General features: G+C 37.7%; 6 protein-coding genes across 6 annotated transcripts in view; 5 read left to right on the forward strand and 1 right to left on the reverse strand.

Annotated features, from left to right (window-relative positions):
- The first annotated feature begins 210 nt into the window (after positions 1–210).
- Positions 211–8,148, forward strand: LOC110376663 (uncharacterized). Its single transcript, XM_021335224.3, has 5 exons — positions 211–380; positions 605–871; positions 1,272–1,456; positions 7,372–7,653; positions 7,794–8,148. The coding sequence occupies exons 1-5, from the start codon at positions 312–314 to the stop codon at positions 7,891–7,893; spliced, it is 903 nt and encodes a 300-aa protein (XP_021190899.3). The 5' UTR covers positions 211–311; the 3' UTR covers positions 7,894–8,148.
- On the forward strand, positions 1,708–7,048 carry LOC110376634 (uncharacterized). Its single transcript, XM_049843546.2, has 2 exons — positions 1,708–1,905; positions 3,070–7,048. The coding sequence occupies exon 2, from the start codon at positions 3,078–3,080 to the stop codon at positions 6,960–6,962; it is 3,885 nt and encodes a 1,294-aa protein (XP_049699503.2). The 5' UTR covers positions 1,708–1,905; positions 3,070–3,077; the 3' UTR covers positions 6,963–7,048.
- Positions 8,149–8,335: 187 nt separating the features above from the next.
- On the forward strand, positions 8,336–11,894 carry LOC110376676 (XK-related protein 6). The gene is made up of 5 exons (XM_064041394.1): positions 8,336–8,713; positions 9,154–9,273; positions 9,705–9,892; positions 10,105–10,257; positions 10,678–11,894. The coding sequence occupies exons 1-5, from the start codon at positions 8,457–8,459 to the stop codon at positions 11,145–11,147; spliced, it is 1,188 nt and encodes a 395-aa protein (XP_063897464.1). The 5' UTR covers positions 8,336–8,456; the 3' UTR covers positions 11,148–11,894.
- Positions 9,117–20,148, forward strand: part of Dnalig1 (DNA ligase 1) — a 362,733-nt gene continuing 351,701 nt past the window's right edge. The window contains exon 1 of the mRNA XM_064041392.1: positions 9,117–9,130. The gene's annotated coding sequence lies outside the window, so the exon portion shown is untranslated. The remainder of the gene's footprint in view (positions 9,131–20,148) is intronic.
- Positions 11,989–13,884, reverse strand: LOC110376675 (actin-related protein 8). Its single transcript, XM_021335241.3, has one exon. It carries the CDS (start codon positions 13,702–13,704, stop codon positions 12,013–12,015), a length of 1,692 nt encoding a protein of 563 aa, XP_021190916.2. The 5' UTR covers positions 13,705–13,884; the 3' UTR covers positions 11,989–12,012.
- Positions 14,087–19,692, forward strand: LOC110376674 (syntaxin-16). The gene is made up of 4 exons (XM_021335240.3): positions 14,087–14,294; positions 15,635–15,771; positions 16,700–16,872; positions 17,307–19,692. Exons 1-4 carry the CDS (start codon positions 14,214–14,216, stop codon positions 17,921–17,923), a joined length of 1,008 nt encoding a protein of 335 aa, XP_021190915.1. The 5' UTR covers positions 14,087–14,213; the 3' UTR covers positions 17,924–19,692.

Consider the following 20,148-nt stretch of genomic DNA (forward strand, 5'->3'; position numbering starts at 1 on the left):
CCACCTAACATTGATGCGTATCAGAAATTAATTAAGAAAAACAGTTACCTTTGCCTTATCAAGTTTTTATATGCCTGTAGTAGAAACTTTGCCAAATTAGCCTTTATGGATTAGGAAAATAGAAGTATTTTCCTTTTAGCACATCTTAGTAACGAACTTTTATGACTACATAGTAAACTTCTTGATTTTTTTCCTGTAAGTGAACTTAGTTGGCACAAAACATTATTTCAACGAAGAAACAATCACATTTATTAATTAATGTTACTAAATAGTAACATATTTCATTTTCTTAAAAAATCAAAAGTTAAACGATGATGCGATTTATGAGTAAACTGTGTATGTCCCTAGTGGTATTATTTGCGTTAATACGCCTTTACCAGGTGAGTAAGCGAATAACATAGGTAATCTTAAAAATATTTGATGATCAACAACTGACTTGATTAATTAGGTCTAAGTAGGACTAACCACGCACGATTCATAATTTTTGATGGTCTAGGTATTATTAGCATAGGTTAAGACAAGTTTAAGACGATTCTCCTGCGAATAATGGAATATAAAAATAATTGGCTGTTTTCTACCACCCAACAATTTTTCTCCCACCCAGTGTACCAATAGCAATGCATTCTTAAAAATGGATAAGAAATACTACCTCGTCTCGGAAGCTTACAACATGGCGAAGAATCTCTTCAACCAGGGTCGGAACAACTACATCAGTTTGAAGAGCAAGTCCTTGAAAACCATCGATACTTTCCTAGATCTGGTGTATATCATGAATGATGAAATGTCCAAGGAGTTGAGGAGTGCGGTCCTCAAGTTTTACAAAGTGAAATACTTGCACGATTTCACTAATTATATTATTAGTATGGAAGAGGTACGTATTCAGTTAAAGATTTGCAGTCTTTTGCGTTCATCATCATCATCATCAGCCTATCGCAGTCCACTGCTGGACATAGGCCTCTCCAAGTGCACGCCACTGAGATCGATTTTCGGCTTCTTTTGCGTAGTCTTTATCTTTACCCAAATAAGTTGGGTCCGCTTTCAGTCTAACTGGAAGCAGATGATGCTGAGCTAGGAGCAACTCCCAATCTGAGATCCTTAACCCAAGTATCTACCTCGGTTCTTCAATACCGAACATGAAAGGGGCGTTTTGGTGATGCTAGCATTTTTGATAGAGATTTTGACTTTGATCCCCTTCTTTTCAACCCGTGACGCTCTGTCCAACGTGCTTTCCAAGGCAAAGAACTCGTTACAAGACGGATGTTCACCCTCAGATGATAGAAATAGTGGAGCACTGCCTGATGGACCCGATGGAGAAGCTGGAGCAGATCCGCACGCAGTTCCACGACGTCATCAAGAACTTCCAGGACGTGAGGAACTTCGAGTCGGTCAACAAGTGCCATAAGGAACTGCCTGACGAGGTCGCTGCGGCGCACTGCTTGCTGCATCAAGCGGTTCTGTAAGTCAGAAGTCTGGCAATCTTAAGCGAAATAACAGATAGGCCTTCTCGCCTAAATAGTGGGCAGCTATTAGAAGGTATGTAGGGGACATGACAGAGCCATATGGTCCTTTCACTACTTTACTCATTCTATATAAGAAATGTACATATGTACATATACCCCTGCTTACTTTATGTATCAGCCACAAGGATGAGAGCACCACCACCATGTCGCTTGTTTTAGTAATCTGCACCCGAATCCCAGTACCTCAAAAACCTGTGATGTAGGATCACTGGTGTAGTGTATGTGAGTGAAAGAGAAGGAAGCATTATGTCATCTCTGGCGCGCGTGCGGCCGTACACGGCTCAGTCAGCTGTGGACGGTGAAGTGAGAGGGCACGCGCGACTAAGAGCTGACAATAGGTATTGAAGGATATACTACATTTTGGCGACGAGGAAAATTAATTCTTGTGAGTAATTAAAAACAAAAAAAAAAAAGAAAAAGTATGTGCTGTGTTTAAAAGCAAAAGGTTGTGGAAATGGGTGTGTAATGTTTAAAAGTAAAATCCGTAGACATTTGTTTTATTATTGTAGGTATTTAGTAATCTTAATTCAGAACGACTACATCACGTATTTGTGTTTTTGATGTTTATTCGATGTTGTTTACTAACTAAGTGAATCGCAGCTGCGCCGATCAACAGTTGTTATTTTATATCCACCTACTCAAAGTTGTTATGCATGATTTTTGTTCCTCGGCGCGTAGGTAAGTAGATATTGACTGATTTTTAAACTATTGGGACGATTTTCATAGGTTTGTACTTACTTGGTAGTCGTAAGTTTTACCGTAGAGTTTTACGGGCCGTTAGTTATTGCCCGTGGGTTTTTTCGTGTGAAGTAGGTATATTGGAGTTAAAATTGGAACGATTATGTTCTGACTTTCATGCAAATCTGTAAAGCGGGTTCGGAAACAAGAAGGAACAAACATACACACTCACGTTCACGTAAAATTTGTTTTTTGCTTTGTATACTGGTAAATTATGTGTTATAGTGAAGTGATGGGTGATTATCATATTATGAACATAATAATAAAATCTTTGTTTTGCACCACGAGGCCTGGTTCGATTCCAGGTTTAAAATGTGTGCATAGGTACTGTTGAAATGTATAAAGATGTAGGTATGATCTTATTTCACCTACCCTACGGATGTCTAATTATTTATTATTTTATGAAGTACACGGGTTTTGAACGTGATTTCTTTAAACTTCAAAATGTACGAGTGATGTTACCAGATGATGCCTGGTAGTCCGCAAACAGGTGATGCCTGTAAGGACTTTGTAAACTAATTATATACGGGCTGTGTGCCTGTAAGTACCAAATGCGATGTAATTGAGGTATATGAGAATGTTGATGTAGAAGCTATAAGGGTGAAGCCCTTACCGTGATATTTGTGCGGGTGGTGCCCTTGACGTATTGTTTTTACGGGTGACGCCCGTTTACTGAAGATTAATAACAGTTTACATGGTGTTGAAAAGAGAGGTTGTAAGGAATGAATAATGAATGTGTCAGGTTGTTCAAAGGATGATGCCCATTTGGTAACCAAGATGAGACATTCTTTATTCCTTTCCTTGTTCACAGATTAAATAATGTCAAGTCTTACATTAGAAAAATTCGAGTGCGATGGCGAAGCAGGTTCTGTTGGAGCTAGATGGGAACGCTGGAAGAGGGGTTTATATATTTACCTGGAAGCTGCAGATGTTACTACTAGTTCTAAAAAACGCGCAAGTTTGTTACATTGGGGAGGACAAGAACTTCAAGAAGTACTGTTTAATATACCCGGTGGCTACATCACGTCGAATGAAGCTGGTCAAGACAAAGATGTATTTGAAGTAGCAATAAAAAAGTTGGATGAATACTTCGCACCCAAGCAAAATAAACGATATGAAAGACATCTTTTCAGACAAATGAAACAAGAAGAAAACGAGAAATTTGAGAAGTATTTGGTTCGTCTGAGGCAACAAGCGCTAAAATGCCAATTTACGGATGTGGATGACAATTTAATTGATCAGATAATTGAGAAGTGTTCATCGGAAGAACTGAGGAAGAAAGTACTTCGTGCAGGAGAAAAAATTACATTAACTGAAGTGATAACCGAGGCAAATACTTTAGAAGTAGTGGAACGACAATTGGGTGATTTTAGCCAGAAAGGAAAGGACACTGTAAGCAAAATTGAGATACGAGAGAAGGACAAGCCATTTATGAAGAACAATAAAAAGGAGTGTTTCCGATGTGGTAGCTGGAATCACCTAGCGTATGATGCGAAGTGTCCAGCTAAAGGTAAAATTTGTATCAAATGCAAGAAAGTGGGACATTTCCAGGCTCAATGCAGAGGAACGGGCCAAAAACGAAGTCATGAAGAAGCGAACAAAACAGATAGAAGCGCAGAGGCGAAAAGAAAGAAGTCAAATCACAAAGTCGAAGATATAAAACAGGCGAATGCGATAGAAGATAAAATCGATTACGTTTTTAATGTTCTGCATAATGATACGCTCGCTTGTCATGTGGGCGGAACTCGAGTAGAGATGCTCATTGATTCAGGATGTCAACATAACTTAATAACAGATAAAACTTGGAAAGAAATAAAAGAAAATGTTTTAAAGACAGGAAAAGAAATAAAGAATCCAGGAAAGACATTCGTAGCATATGGATGTGAAGTCCCTCTCAAACTATTGACGTCCTTTACTGCGGATATCCGTGTTGGAACAAAATCACAAAACGCTACCTTCTATGTAATAGAAAAAGGGACACGTAATTTACTAGGCAAAATAACTGCTATTGCATTAGGTGTGCTAAAATTAGGATTGGACATAAACCAGGTTGAGATGACACCCTTTCCAAAATTCAAAAATGTTCAAATACAAATACCAATAGATAAGGACATAAAGCCAGTCATACAACCTTACCGACGTATACCAATTCCCTTAGAAGAGAAGATCAATACCAAAATAGACGAGCTACTACAAAAAGATATTATAGAAAAGGTAGAAGGACCGTCAGAGTGGATATCCCCGGTAGTGCCGATTTTAAAAGCAGATGGCGATGTCCGTCTCTGTATCGACATGAGACGCGCAAATTTGGCAATTAAGCGAGAAAATCACCCATTACCAACGATGGAACAGCTGCTACCGAAGATCCAAAACGCTAAAATGTTTAGCAAATTGGATATAAAAGATGCTTTTCATCAATTGGAGCTTATGCCCGACTCACGACACATTACCACATTTATTTCTGGCAAGGGATTATATCGTTTTAAAAGATTAATGTTTGGAATAACCTGTGCGCCGGAGATGTTTCAAAAAACACTCGAAAGAGTGTTAATAGAATGTGAAGGGGTCGTTAATTTCATCGACGACATTTTAGTTTATGGAAAGGACAAGCAAGAACATGACAGACGATTACAAAAAGTAATAGAAACATTAAAGGCAAATGACATAATGTTAAGGGAAGATAAATGTATCTACGCAACAACGAAAGTCCAATTTCTAGGACACGAATTGTCTGATGAAGGAGTTCGGCCACTAGATAAATATTTATCGGCTATAAAAGATTTTAGAACCCCGAACAATATTTCGGAACTGCAAAGCTTTTTAGGGCTTATTAACTATATTGGAAAATGGATTCCAAATATGGCTACCCTCACAGAGCCATTAAAGCAATTGCTTCGCCAAGGGTCAGCCAGAAACGCTGATATTAGGGATTGTTGGGGGAAAAGTCAGCAAACAGCCTTTTGTGCTTTAAAGGCTGCTTTGAGTGACATACCAAATTTAGGGTACTACAATGTAGACGATAAAACCATGGTATTTGCAGATGCTAGTCCGGTCGGACTTGGAGCAATTCTGGTACAGACAAATGAAAGTGGTCCACGCATTATTGCGTTTGGAAACAAAACACTTAGTGATTGCGAACGTCGGTATTGCCAAACCGAAAAAGAGGCTTTAGCACTGGTGTGGGCGGTGGAGCACTTTCATATGTTTCTGTACGGCAAGGAGTTTGACTTAATCACTGACCATAAGCCTCTTGAGGTCATATTTGGTCCAAAGTCCAAACCCTGTGCACGGATAGAACGTTGGATACTGAGACTTCAATCCTATAAATATAATGTTATATACCGTCCAGGAAAAAATAACATAGCCGACCCCTTGTCCAGATTGTGTACATTTAAGCATGACGAAACTAAGCAAAAAGATTACGTTCAGGATATAATTGACCATGCTAGACCAATAGCCGTATCGTTAAAAGATATTGAAGAACATTCGAAAACCGACATTGACATACAAAAAGTAAAACAAGGCATATATAACAGGAAATGGGATGATTCAGTGAAGAGCTACAAACTGTTTGAGAACGAGTATTGTTTCTTTGGGGACATATTGCTAAGAGGCACTAAAATAGTTATACCAGAACAATTACGACGACTTGTTTTGGACGCTGCCCACGAGGGCCATCCTGGAGTAGTCGCAATGAAGCTGAGACTTAGAGCGAAAGTGTGGTGGCCCAAGTATGATAAGGACGTGGAAAGATTAGTACGATCCTGTAAAGGGTGTACACTAGTATCGGCACCAAACCCTCCGCACCCACTCAAAAGGAGAGAATTACCTACCCAATCCTGGGTTGATATCGCTATAGATCTTTTAGGTCCATTATCAAGTGGCGATCACCTATTGGTGGTAATTGATTACTACTCCAGGTACAAGGAAATTAAAACTTGTCGAGACATAAGCAGCAAGGAAATGATCCGCTTACTAAAAGAGATTTTTAGCCGTCTAGGACATCCCGTTTCCATTTCTTCTGATAACGGAAAGCAATTCATTAGTGCAGAGTTCAAGACTTACTGTCTTGAAAATGATATAAAACTGTTCAATTCAATACCTTACTGGCCACAACAGAACGGGGAAGTGGAGCGACAGAACCGGGATATCCTCAAGCGTCTCAAAATATGTCAAGTGGAAAGAAAAAGCTGGAGAGAAGCACTGGTAGAGTACTTGACGATGTACAATAGCACCCCACATAGTGTGACTGGAAAATCACCGGCAGAGCTATTTTTTCAAAGGAAGTTTAAGGACAAGATCCCCATGATAGATTATGCTGAACAAAATGTTGAAGATTTTGACGTAAGGGATAAAGACAAAGAACAAAAAGAAAAAGGGAGAGAATATGCTGATAAGAAACGAAGAGCACGTGAAGTTGAATTAGAGATAGGAGATAAAGTGTATGTTAAGAATACCAATAAATCTAACAAATTGAGTCTAAATTTTGATACTACTACTTATACTGTAAAATCTAAAACCGGTGGAGACGTAGAAGTACAGAATGATGAAACTGGACAACAGTTTAGACGAAACATACTGCATCTAAAGAAAGTAGAGGGGGAATGGAAATCGATGAATAAAGAAACCGAAGGACAGCATTCAGAAATTGCAGTAGAAGAGAGTTCTGAAGAGGATGTGAGAGACGATGAGACTAATTACTAACAAGACCAGAATTAAAGATACAATGAGGAGATTGATGTTGATTTAAATCAGTAATTAGGAGTATAATAAAACTAGTAATTATTTTATTGATTGATCTTTCATTGATTTAAAAAAAAATAATAATAAGGAAGGGATGTAGTGTATGTGAGTGAAAGAGAAGGAAGCATTATGTCATCTCTGGCGCGCGTGCGGCCGTACACGGCTCAGTCAGCTGTGGACGGTGAAGTGAGAGGGCACGCGCGACTAAGAGCTGACAATAGGTATTGAAGGATATACTACAACTGGTTTTTGAGGTACTGGATCATTCATTTGTAGGTGGATCCTTTACCTCATATCCTAAATAATGGGAATACATAGGTATTCGCAGCCCCACGAGCAAAAAATCCAACACCCCTATGCGATTTTCCAGCTTCAACGAAACAATGCAAGAAAGCCTAGTAACAATAGTGGAAATAAAGACACGCCAACACGCACAAGACATGAACTCCTCACTATACAACGTTCAGACGTGCATCAACAACTTTGTGCCGAAGTTCTTCGAGCAGCTGATGCTGGACGCGTATACGGACAGGTGTGGCTACCTGAGGGTCGTGAACGCGTCTATAGCAGACCTCGTGAGGGACAAGTGGAGGGGCAATGAAACTGTCTTCCCTGAGAAGTGGAGCCCTCTTGTTAGACTGCTGAAGGAGAAGTAAGTTTTTGTATCAGTTGATTGTAAGTTTTTACCCACTGTACTGGGCCTGTGGGATTATTGGAACGAAACCTATTCATAATGTAAAATCTTCGTATATCCAGAAATAATATAAATATTGATCTTCTTGTTTGTTACAGAACCAAACAACCAATCAGTGCGCTAGAAGAACCGTTACATTTGACTTTATTCGCGGCAAACCTATCGTCCCAGGATGTTGTTAGAACTTTATACAAATGAAATATGTATATTTCTGCAGTTGTACCTACTTGTATCTATCCCTATGATCCTCATCCTATTTAATAGTATAGGTAATTCAAATGTGAGTAGGTAAGTTATGAGAGCGTGAGTGTTTAAAAAACTTAACGTTGTTCCCACAGGACAGCGGGTAACAGCATGTTGGAAAATGATAGTTAAGTTAATTTGTACGTTCAAATAGGAATAGATTATAATAATCATTGAATGGAATTCGAATAAGTGGGTGGCTCACGTTGATCCCTAGGAAATAAAGCACGTTTTGCTCGTGTAACTTTTGTTTTAATTACAAACATGTATCCATATAGCAAGATGATAAGGAAAGGAAATACGTAATTACAAAAAACATTTATTCGAAACTAACGATACGAATCATTACGAATGACATGATTGGCTGTATGTCACGATTTGTGGTTGCCTTTGTTGCTTACTAGAAAAAAATACTAAATGACAGCCAGGATCTGTCACAAAAACGCGCGTTTATTGTTTGTTGTGGAATCATGTTTTCGTGAATTTTAATCGAAAAATTAAGCAAAGAATCTCTCAAAATGACTAAAACAGTGCGTGAACTGCTCCAAAATGGGGCTTCGTATGATGAAACGGATCGAATGCCGGACAAAATAACCATAACAAACTTGGATCTCTTCATGTACATGGTAGCAATTATTGGTCATTTTGTGGACTTGGGGCTGGATATAAACGTTGCTGTAAGGTATTCTATAGCCAGGAAGATGACGGAGTTTGGGTGGACGCTGGCGTTCATCCTGGTGCCTGCATTCATTAATACAGCAGTCTCTATTCGAATGTGAGTACCTTTGTTTACCATTTTATCTCTCAAAACTTTGATAAGAGTTTTAATTTGGTATTCCTTTGTCTTAGGATTAAAAGTAATCCTGAAATAATACGATAGTAATGTTGAAAACATTATGTTGAGAGTTATTTTTAGTAAGCAAGGCTCATCTGTTATCCTCATTCTCTGTTTATTTTTGTTATTTCCTTTTGACGTTTGTTGAACTTTCAACTGATATCATAATTTAATTTTATCCATTAAATACTAAGTTGTATGCATCAATTTGGATAAGAAAATGGATCTCACTACTGGCTTAACTGGCTATCTAATGAACTCAACTTATTCATGTTTCTTTATCTAAAAATGAAACAAAATCCTACTACTATTACGCACCTAAAAGTTATTAGGAACATATGTCTGAAGCAGTCCTGCAAGTAAAATATTTATAATTTCAGGTATTCCCTGGATAAGAAGCAGGATTCCTTAACAAATGAGTTCACAAAGCGCAAGTGGCTGCGGATCTTCATCTTAGTTTTACAAATGGCGCCCATACTACGGTTCACTGATGCACTTATGTAAGAATACTTTCTTTTTACTGAGAAAATACATAAGCAATTGTGAATGGTGGTCTTTCTTGGGAGAGATCTCAAAATTTGATGCTATGAATCAGCACTGACATTGTTAAGCTGTGTTCATTAAATTACTTTTAATGAACACAGAGTTGATAGTAAATGGAGTTAGTCAGATAATTGACTGGAAGTGTAGTTAGTCTAGTTTTTCTTTACAATTATCAATTAATTTTTATATAGTTTACAGGTATACTTTATCCGTCTTACCACAAAAACTTTTAAACGTCAGTTTTTGCCTTGTCTAAAAAAATGACAAATTATGACGTTGACATATGGTTCATTTTGCAGCCAAAATTTTATTAGACAAGTGTAAAACAGGGTTTAAAGTTTTTGTAGTAAGGCCCTTAGTGTTTAACAATTACTTGAATATATTTCAGCTACGCAATAAAGTCTCGTCGTGCAGAACGCAAGCACGACACAGTGAACCAGCGAGTGTACTACTCCCTGATGCTGAAGGAGGACTCGGACGCCGCTCTGCTGCGTATCTTCGAGTGCTTCCTCGAGGCCGCGCCGCAGCAGGTGCTGCAGACCAGCCTGCTGCTCAGAGCCAACCCTCAGTTCACTGGTGAAGTACTTGCTTTTATGATGACTAGCCTTTTCTCAGTTGAGAAATGGCGGTATGGAGAAAAGCGATTGCGGCCCGACACCCTATGCATAGCATTCGTGCTAATGAGTAAATTACTAAATAGAACCTTTAAATATAATCTATTGAGACCTGTATATATATTTATTTCGAGATATGTTCCAAGCTCTAATCGCCTATATTTGAACCCACAGTCCACCAGCTCCTATCGATCGCATCATCTATCATAGGCATGGGCTGGTGCCTGGCCGCGTACCAGCGAGCCGTCCGCTTCTACCAGCAGGACAAGTACAACATGAGCTGGACTGGCACCGCTCTGCAGACTGTCTGGCACTTCCTTGTTACATGTAAGTGATGATGATGTCCTCCTAGCTGATTATCGGCTACGGCGCCTGTTCTCATGTAAGGAGTTTAGCCAACTGCGCAGGACATATTATAGTGCACGAGCATTTGCTTGGACACAGGTGCACTCATTATTCCTTCACTCTCATAGTCCGATGGGATGGCAATCCGACACGACCAGAGATATATCAGGCGCAGGACCGACATTTACTTATGGTGAAGAAAAAGACATTGGGGAAACCTTGACTTAAAATTAAATCGCTTATAGGAACGAGCTTCATCTCGTTCCTTCATGTCGTCGCATGTCGTCTGATTTGCGGTTTACTTTTCCGTATTAAAAACAAGCTTTACCCCACAATTGTATAGTAAATCTAAGCTGATAACATGTATATTAGTGTCTGATGATATCTATTTGTTCTTTCCAGTGAGCCGTATAATCTCAATCTCAGTGATAGCCTACCTGTATCCTCACTGGACGATCCTGGCCTGCGCCATCCACATCCTCGTCACCGCCACACTCATACAGATCTTCGACCGTTCTCCCTTCTGCTCGCACAACCGCCTCGCAGATATAGCGTTCTCTTTCGCACTCGGCGGCGTCTACCTCTTCACATACATCCTTCCCGTAGAAGGTAAAACGCGATACAGATATGCTATATACTACAGCATATGTTTCATACAAAATGTCGTATGTGGCGCCATCTGGTACACATATGTAACTAATGAAATGAGACGATCTTTTTATTTCTTCCCAATTTTAGCGTTTACTGTAGTTCCTTATGTGGTAGGTTTGGTAGTAATGGTTATTTATTACAGGTTTTTCCATCCTAAGATCAGTAAGCGTGGGTTAAGTGTGACTTTTGTTAACGATAGGGCTCCAGCTGATGTTAGTTAATGTTGGGGGAAGTTATAAATGTAATAATTGTTGCCTTGAGATTGTTGTCAGTAATGTTACATATCAATTTGGTTCATGCCTAATAATAGGGCTCTGATTCCTGTTTGTTTTCCTCAGAAAACGTATTTATGTATTTTTTAGGAACCTTGTTGTTCCATGTTGCTAGTAAAATAAAGAGTATTTCAAATTACTCGAGTAACGCGCTAATAATACCAACGCATAATAAAAATATATCGTCGCAAATTGCGTTAACACTCCATTTGCTATCTACTCCATGCTCAAAATGAGATCTATGAACAATTATTATTTTTGATCAACTAGTGCTTGATTTAGAACAATATATTTTATTATTAAGCAATATTACGTACTTTTACAACTTTTTACTGCATACTAGGTTAATTTAAATTATATAAAGATGGTGATAAATAAGGTATTAAATCGTATTCTGATTGTAAGAGTTACCTTTAGGATTTTGGATCTAGAAAGAATAGTTTTTATGCATATCTTTGTGGATGCTCAATGAAAATCCATATGGGTGCTCCAAAGACTGTCTAGTTTTAAGAATTTTATGAACTTTTCATTTAAAAATAATAAGTAGCCAAGTTTATAACTATTTTGGTACCAAGTAGATATTTTTGTACTTAATACTTATGAAATTTTTTCAGTGAATCTCGAACAATACTCGCCAAATGTTTACAGTTTTACTCCCAGTACATAATATATTTTTAATAAATTATTTTATATTAATTTCTTTGTCTTTTAATACCAATAACCCTACTGAAGAATGTGCAATCAATTATGAAGACAATTGGGAAACGTACAAAATTTAAAACTGCATAAATGACAATAAATCTATTTATTACAATCACCAAATGAACGGCGCGCGTTCCCTCAGTATCCTTAAACCAAATCTATTCCATTCACTCTGGTTAATCCATAACTCTATAGCTGACTCCAAGCAGGACATGACCGCAGCCCCTTTCCAAACTGTGCTTGCAGGATCAATATCTTTCGGTGATGTTACTATCTCCAACTGTTCAGTCTTATAAGTATAGGGAATCTGTAAAGCTAGTCTATTCTGTAGCCATAAGTTCAAGCCATGAACTTTCACACCTCCGCCAACAATTAGAATGTTGCTGTACATTTTCCTCTTCAACTCCTCGTTGGGACAGCGGTCTATGCTTTGTAATATTGCAGCATCTAACGCCAGGACTTGTCCAGGAGCTAGAGCTACCACATCACCAGGTCCACCTTCTAAAGTATCCACAACTATGTCTTCATCAGGGTTTGTTGCCGGTTGATTCTCATTTGTTGCCTCAAACTGTTGGCTTTCATTAGCAGTGGGGTCTGCTGTCTCCCTCTTCCTACCAGTTTCTCTAAGAAACTCTGCATCAAAAGGATCTTCAGGGTCACTTGGTTGTCTGTTCTGGATTTTAGTTGATTTGGAACCAGTGATTTTAAGTAAATCTGTGTAGAACATTGACAAAGGTGATATGATGCATTCATCACCAACTTGCAGAGTATATTTGTTTACTACATCACCTGGATGGTCAACTAGGAATGACTTCTCCTGTGGCCCGCACACATCTAAGTTTACATGGCAGAAATTCTCATACAAGTTCCTCATTAAAATCACATCTCTGGGTATGTTTTCATTCCAGTTTTTATAAGGAAATGCACTCTTATGGAACATCCATGACAAAGCTTGGCAAACATCTCCTGCCCCATAGTCCATTCTTAATCTTGTAGTTTTATGTGATATTCCATCTTCAACACAAGATATTGCAGTTTTCTGGTCTCCAATGTCAACCACACATGCTGAACCAATGCCAGCTCCAAATGTAGCCCCCACACTCTCTTGGACAAAGAAACAGTGGCCAAATCCCAAGTCTTTCAGTAATAATGACATTAAATACTTCAAATGACTCCTGGAGTACAAATCTGGTATAAGGAGTACACATCTGTATTTCACTAGCTCTATGAGAGGTATTCCTAACTTATACTCTATGATAGAACTCCAAATAGTATATAGGTCATTGAGTACAGATGAGATAGAGCCACCAACTTCTGTGTGGATGTTGAAATCACCTCTGCGGTATGGAAAGTGTATGTTATATGGCAGTTCTGGGTCTATATCCAACACTAGATCTCCGATAACAATGTCACAGTCGACCTGAGGCCACGGGTCGCCGTCATTCACGCATTCTGGCAGAGATCGTCGATTAAACGCTGCAATTTGTTGCGGTGGCGTGGCGTACCTGCGGGCTCCGTTCGATTGCACACACGACTGTAATGTGTGGGATATTTGAAGCCGGCATTCTTCCAATTCCTCGATTAATTCCTTTGTTTTTGGCACACTCGGCGGAATGAAGGAGTCTCGGTATATTTTACCACCAGGACGACGTTTTCTTGCTATGCAGTGCAGTTGCTTGACTGGCAGGAGATCTGACGCTCTCCCTATGCGCACGTAAAGTGATCCTGGGTGGATAACTATTATCCTATTAGACGGGAACTGCTGGAAATGCTCCGGGCCCGGTTCAAAGGATGGCATACTCATTTGTAAGCTATTATGGAACTTCTCGATAGATTTAACAGTTACATTGAGTTGTAATTATTTAGAATATTATTCGTACGACCGTAATAAACGCCTCCGACTTTTGTTTAAATTAATTTATTTCGAATTCGGCCTACTGTAAACATAACCTCTTGTTGCGAATTTGACACTTAACATTTTTGAACGAAATTAAGAAATAAAATTAGATAATTCCAAAATTCAAGAAGGAATAGAATATTTTGCTTTTGTTTCTTAGATTTTATTTGAAATGGAAAAAAATAAATACAATATTTAATAATAATTCATGCAGTACCGATAACGCACATTCTATTTGTTAACGTATCCGAAACAAAAGACCGAATGATAAATTGAAACTGTCAAAAAACCGCTGAAAGACAAAAGTCAAAAATTAACAAATGTCATCCGCTATCCATCGTCGTGTCACGAAATCGGAGAAAATAAACACTTTTCCCGATTTATTTATTAAAAAGTAATAAAGAACGACTGTTAAAATGGTGTCGAGGAGTTTAACTGAAGTGTTTGTGTTGATGCGCAACAATGCGATACACAGCCGGCACATATTCGCGGACCAGGCGAGTTGTTTATTGATTAATATTTTAGTCACAACATTTAAATATTAAATGATGCAATTACGAGCGTTAAGCAATTAAGTAGACAGCAATACAGTAAATATTATTTGTACAGAGTCTACATTAATACTCGAAATAAACTTCGGTTTTGCGCGTGATACTGTTTACTCATTTACCGTACATATGATAAGACGTCCCAATTCAAGGTTTAACGTGTTTTCTAGAATACTAAAAAAAGCAGAAAGCAACAAATGAAAGCATGTAAATCGATAATTGTGGTGCTTAAAAATAATTTGAACTTGAAGCTACTTAATTGTAGGTCAGAGCATTAACACAGTGACAGTGTTCAAATAGGTATATCTGTTATGTATTTTCATTTTGAATATAGCGTATATTACACGACTTTCCTATTTACTTTCAGTAATTCAGTATAATCTTCATAAGCCATGTACTGTGTTTTATGTTGTTAATTCTGTCTTAGTTTAATTGCCCAAATCTTTAAACAAATCAATCCACTTGATTGATACTAGTCTACCTCCTATTGATCTAAACGGAATGATGCATACAAATTTTAGACACAAGTACACTTATTTCATAGCACTTATTTCTCTGCATATCTGCCACCTCAATAAATAGTGATTCACACAATATTCTGCGCCTCCATGTAGTTTGGTTTTAACTTTACCCAATATATCAAAACAAATAATAGACATGTTTTTATAATGCCCTTTACAAATAATTTGAATTGATTTATGGTATGTTTTCCTAGAGGGTTTACCCTTTAACATAATTATTCTGATGGGCAGTAATACAGTAACACATTTTGTTGGTAATGTATTGTTTGTACTTCAACAAATGTGAATTTGTTTGTTTTGCTTTTTCTATAAAATGGTTGAACAAATTTAAACGGATATTAGCATAGGAAAAGGTGACATAAAGATGACTACATAAATATTGCCTTCAGACATAATATACAAACCTATGCAGTATACCACTGCTCTGTTGACATAATAGCTAAGCACTTTAAAATGGTTGAACTAAAGAAAACTCACAACATTGGTACTCAGGTATGTCCAGTTAGGCTGGAAGTAGACCCCTCCCTCAGGAGATGATGATCCAAAAATGAATAACACATCCAAATTGTGTTTAAAATAAAATAAATGTACTGGACTTCTACCGTCAGGACTGATGGACTCAATCAAGGGATCGAGAAGAAGGGATGAAGAAGCTAGGGGGAGAAGATAAGGGGGAGGCTTTTGCCCAGCAGTGGGACATTTTAGGCTAGTAATATAAAATATAATACAATACACATAATGTACTAAATATCATTTTCTTTTCTTCAGCACAATGACTCGGAGCGCGTGCGTCTCATGCGCAGCAGCAGTCACGACATGGAGGCGGGGCTGGAGATGCGGAGCGACTCGCACGCGCCGCCGCCCTGGACTGATGCGCTGGAGGAGGCACATTATGTTATTACTAGGTTTGTACCTATGTATACTTCAAAAAACATACATTAATAGTTTAAAAAACTAAAAAACACATCAAAACACAGAGCGTGTGCAAAATTTCATCTTAATCAAAGACCGGGAAGTGGGTCAAATTAAGATTCCATGATTCTCTTACATACATACTGAAACTAATATAAGCGTATTAAAAATTATGATTTGAATGTATGTCGTATGTTTGTCAGTCTTTCATGCTAAAACAATTGGATAGAGTTTTATGAATGTGATATAATGGCGTGTATAAAGTAGTTCTAGCAGGACGCGGGTGTAACCGCGAGCGAAAGTTAGTTATGTCTGATGCCATCTTTACGAAGTATAGAAACCTTCTGGTAGAAGTAAACTAAAATATCTGAAAAAAAAAATGCCTTCATGAAGTGGTGCTTATTATCAGATTACTTTGCACATGACTCAACAACATTGTTGCTGATGTTTATCTAAGTTTGTAGTGCTGAAAGCTATAGTTAATTATCTAGATCATTAATCAATATAGCAAGTGTATTGTCATGTAGCCGATTGTAGCCTACCTTTAATCTGAAGTATTTGCTAATATTAGTGAAAGGATGAAGTGTAAAGCGCTGCACTTAGGAACAGTATATTATATCTTATTTAATACCAAATTCCTTAAATTTTCAATGCCATAAATATATTATGCATTTTCTATACAAGAATGTTAGTACATACATATGTTGGGCAACTAGTTGCAAACCGTGACTGCTGTGTACGGGGTCTCTGGTAATCTCTAATGAGTTTTATGAAACTTTCATGCAGGAGTTTTAAAAAAAATCTGAGAGTTGGTGGTTGATATACAGTTGATGATCGCCTGTGCCTCACTGAGATAAAATTACCAGTCTAAGGCAACAAAAACCTTAACAAAAAAAACCTTAATTTCAACACCCTTTCCAGGCTAAAAACAAAGCTATCAGAGCTACAGTCCCGCCACGAGAAGCAGATCCGTCGTCCGGCGCTGGACGACACGACCGAGCAGCAACACATACAGCGGCTGACTGCGGAGATCGGCCGACACTTCACGCATGCGCACACGCATCTCACTGCTATTAAAGCGCAGATACGACACGGTATGTTTGCTTTCTATAAAATCTATTGTATGTATAAAAAAATAATAATAAACTTTTAAATCAATTTAGTTTTTTGGGGTTAAAGTGAGTCTTTAGATTTTCTACATACTTACTCAAAAATAAAACAATCACTACGATAATTTTATTATTCTTCTAAATGGTTAGGTACATATTTGGATTATTTTTAAAGACCAAATATATCTTCAAGTATCAGCAGCTCCTATTACTCATTATTACAAGCTTTTATTTAACTTGTACTCTTAACTTGTCTTGTTGGTCCAAGGGAATTACTTCTCACACTGGGATAAAATAGAGCCCAAACGTACAAGTTTACAGTTATTATGAAAAGGTTTATCTGGCTGTGATATCGAAAACAGTTATTCTTCCCAATTATGTATAGTAATATAATCTAACTTAAAAACTCAACATTCCAGGTAACAAAACCGAGCAAAAGCTAGCGACGAACGTGGTCCTAGCATTAGTCACGATACTCCAAGATCTGAGCATCACCTTCCGCACAGCCCAGTCGAACTACCTGAAATCCCTCACTTCTCGAGAGGAACGCTCCAACGCTTACTTCGAGTTACCCAACTTTGAAGAGCTGAGTCTAGACGACAGTGATCTACTGCCAGGTTTGTCCAACAACCAAACTGATCTACTATTCTCCTTACCCAGTACTTCAGGCACGCAGAAATTTGATGATGATGACTTCGCACGACCAGCGATGAGTCAGAAACAATTACTGCTGATGCAGGAGGAAAATACTAGAGACGTAGCTGAAAGGGAAGAGGAAGTCAACAAAATAGTCCGGTCTATAGTTGATTTGAACGATATATTCAAAGATCTAGCTCATATGGTGAACGAACAGGGCACGATATTAGACAGGATAGATTATAATATAGAGCAGACGCAAGTCCAAGTCCACGAAGGCTACAAACAGCTGCAAAAAGCTGAAAGATATCAGAGATCTAATAGGAAAATGCACTGTATCCTCATGTTAGGGGTTACTATCATAGTGTTAGTAATATTACTAATCATAGTTAAGAGTTAGTCGCAGTTCAATAAGCAGAAATTGCCTTATTTTTCGTAGTCGATAGCCGAACGGCTGGACCGAACTAAGGAGTAGTTTAACCTTTCCAAGATTATAGTTTAATATTCCAAATTATAGAGATAGTGAAATGTTGACTTGTTATTTATAGTTGACGTACTACAGTGACAAAATTATTTACGATATGAATACGTCGTTGAAATTGACACAACTCGAGACTCGACAGTACCTAATTAGTTGATACAATGGTTCTGTAATACATATAAGAAATATTTTGAACAATATCACCGGGCTTCCTCTGTGATAGTATAAGATTGAAGAAGACATGATGAAGAGATTTTAGATACCATGAAACTGGCATCTCTGAGAATAAGACAAAAATTAAATACTAAATCCAATTTGTCTTAAAAAATGAGTAGTACTAACGTCTAGTGTTTGTTTTGTGCCTATATCATAATACTACAGTAACTATAGAATAAACCAAACCAGTTTTTGATGAAGCTGTAAGTGAATTTTCATTGAGAAATTAATTGTAATGATTAAAGATTCGAATATCTGTATATACGGCCAGCGACCACATTGTTTAAGCTAGGGTAACATTTTCATTGATAGTTATCTGATTGGGTCTGGATTTATTTAAACCAAGAAATTAAACTAGAGTCGCCATTTATAACGTGACCCATCTTCTGTTGTTATCTTGGATTGTCTTGACTGGCGCCAAGTACCTACTCTGTACTTCTATTCTTAAAGTATGTATAAACGATAACTTTTAAGTTCTTCTATCCTGAAAGTATGTGTGAACCGCCAAACGTAATGGCGGCTCGGAACATAGGACCGGTATCTGTGCAAAAACCATTTAAATACCAGCGGATAATCGAAGTGCGAGTGGTATAGGCAACATGCGCGAACTAGCTCAGAATTTAGTTTCAAGTCGCCATTGCGTTTGGCGAGAACTATATCTGCAAGTATATAAACTGTGGCACCACTTTCCGTCACTTGGACGGGTGTTTTCCTGGCCCAATGGAATAACTTACTTAAATTTCTTTGTTGTATAAACTAATGCACATATTCTAGTCTCTATGTCTATATTGTAAGATATTTATTTATTGTAAGTAAGGCGTATTTATTGCAATTAAAAGTTAAACAGTGTGTGAGTGGTAGATTGTTCTTGAGCAGGAAATATATAAAACAGAATAAAATATACCAATTCTTCTTTTGTTTGTGTATAGAAGAGAAAACTCTGTTGGTATTCTGGTAGTAGAAGAGTTTTTAAGGCAGCCAGTTTTCCCCCTAATGTGTGTATTAAATGTACCTACTGAAACCTATTTAAGTTTTTGCAAAAAAATGTATTTTTTTCTGCTCAAGTAATATCGTTAAATGTTGTTAAATGCGTGATAGTGTGTGTGCCAATGTTGCCAAGTAAACAGACAAATTCCAATATATTGTAAATTCGAATTACTTATGTTATTATTGTTTTGGTTAAAATGTGTATTATAAAATTACTTAATAATTTATTCCAAAATGTTTCTCAGTTATTTTTAAATCGTTTGAACAAATAAGTGTTGTGTGAGGAGAAAGGACATTGAAATTATGTTTCGTTAATGTGTATGTGATTGTGAAGATTATGCAAAAGTTAATGAAATGATGCGGTTATGCCTACCCCTAAGATGTAAACTTTTGTATGTACCTAATGTATTTATTTACGAAGTTGTGTAAATATTGTTTTCTTATAAATGACATCAAAGTGATAATATAAACAAATATTTAAAGCATTTCAATGTTTTATTGAGAATCCCAATAGAAGATACCTATATGTACCTTAGGGTACCTAGTTCATTAAATTCTACCACTTTTATTTCGACTAAAAGGAAACCTCCATTTATTGAAAGGAGTGGAGGTGCGTATCCTATGGGCGAAGGTGGGTTAACGAACTTAAAATGGTCCATTTATTAAGAATAAAAATTTGGACACATGTGTAATTCGAAGGCTTTAATATATCCTTAATTTTATCCAAGTGCGGGTATTGCGTATCAACATATTTTAAAACAGTGGCTGGAATATACCGCCCAATCGGTTTTTCCCAAATCGAAAATTTAAAATAACAAAACAAGGTTGACCGGGTCATCCTGCGGACACGGGCTGCGCCGGACAACCGTGCGAGGATAGCTACTGACGTCATTGCGTGGGAGGGAGGCCGGTAGCGCCGGGCGTAGGTCAGACATGGCGGC

This window comes from Helicoverpa armigera, chromosome 25 (assembly GCF_030705265.1).
Source record: "Helicoverpa armigera isolate CAAS_96S chromosome 25, ASM3070526v1, whole genome shotgun sequence".
NCBI classification, from domain to species: Eukaryota; Metazoa; Arthropoda; class Insecta; order Lepidoptera; family Noctuidae; genus Helicoverpa; species Helicoverpa armigera.

Coding starts and splice junctions, on each gene's coding strand:
- LOC110376663 (XM_021335224.3), top strand. CDS start 312: ATGATGCGATTTATGAGTAAACTGTGTATGTCCCTAGTGGTATTATTT. Junction 381..604: donor CGTTAATACGCCTTTACCAG/GTGAGTAAGCGA, acceptor TCTCCCACCCAG/TGTACCAATAGCAATGCATT. Junction 1,457..7,371: donor TTGCTGCATCAAGCGGTTCT/GTAAGTCAGAAG, acceptor GCGATTTTCCAG/CTTCAACGAAACAATGCAAG.
- LOC110376634 (XM_049843546.2), top strand. CDS start 3,078: ATGTCAAGTCTTACATTAGAAAAATTCGAGTGCGATGGCGAAGCAGGT.
- LOC110376676 (XM_064041394.1), top strand. CDS start 8,457: ATGACTAAAACAGTGCGTGAACTGCTCCAAAATGGGGCTTCGTATGAT. Junction 9,274..9,704: donor CGGTTCACTGATGCACTTAT/GTAAGAATACTT, acceptor AATATATTTCAG/CTACGCAATAAAGTCTCGTC. Junction 9,893..10,104: donor AGCCAACCCTCAGTTCACTG/GTGAAGTACTTG, acceptor TTGAACCCACAG/TCCACCAGCTCCTATCGATC.
- LOC110376675 (XM_021335241.3), bottom strand. CDS start 13,704: ATGAGTATGCCATCCTTTGAACCGGGCCCGGAGCATTTCCAGCAGTTC.
- LOC110376674 (XM_021335240.3), top strand. CDS start 14,214: ATGGTGTCGAGGAGTTTAACTGAAGTGTTTGTGTTGATGCGCAACAAT. Junction 14,295..15,634: donor GGCACATATTCGCGGACCAG/GCGAGTTGTTTA, acceptor TCTTTTCTTCAG/CACAATGACTCGGAGCGCGT. Junction 16,873..17,306: donor TAAAGCGCAGATACGACACG/GTATGTTTGCTT, acceptor TCAACATTCCAG/GTAACAAAACCGAGCAAAAG.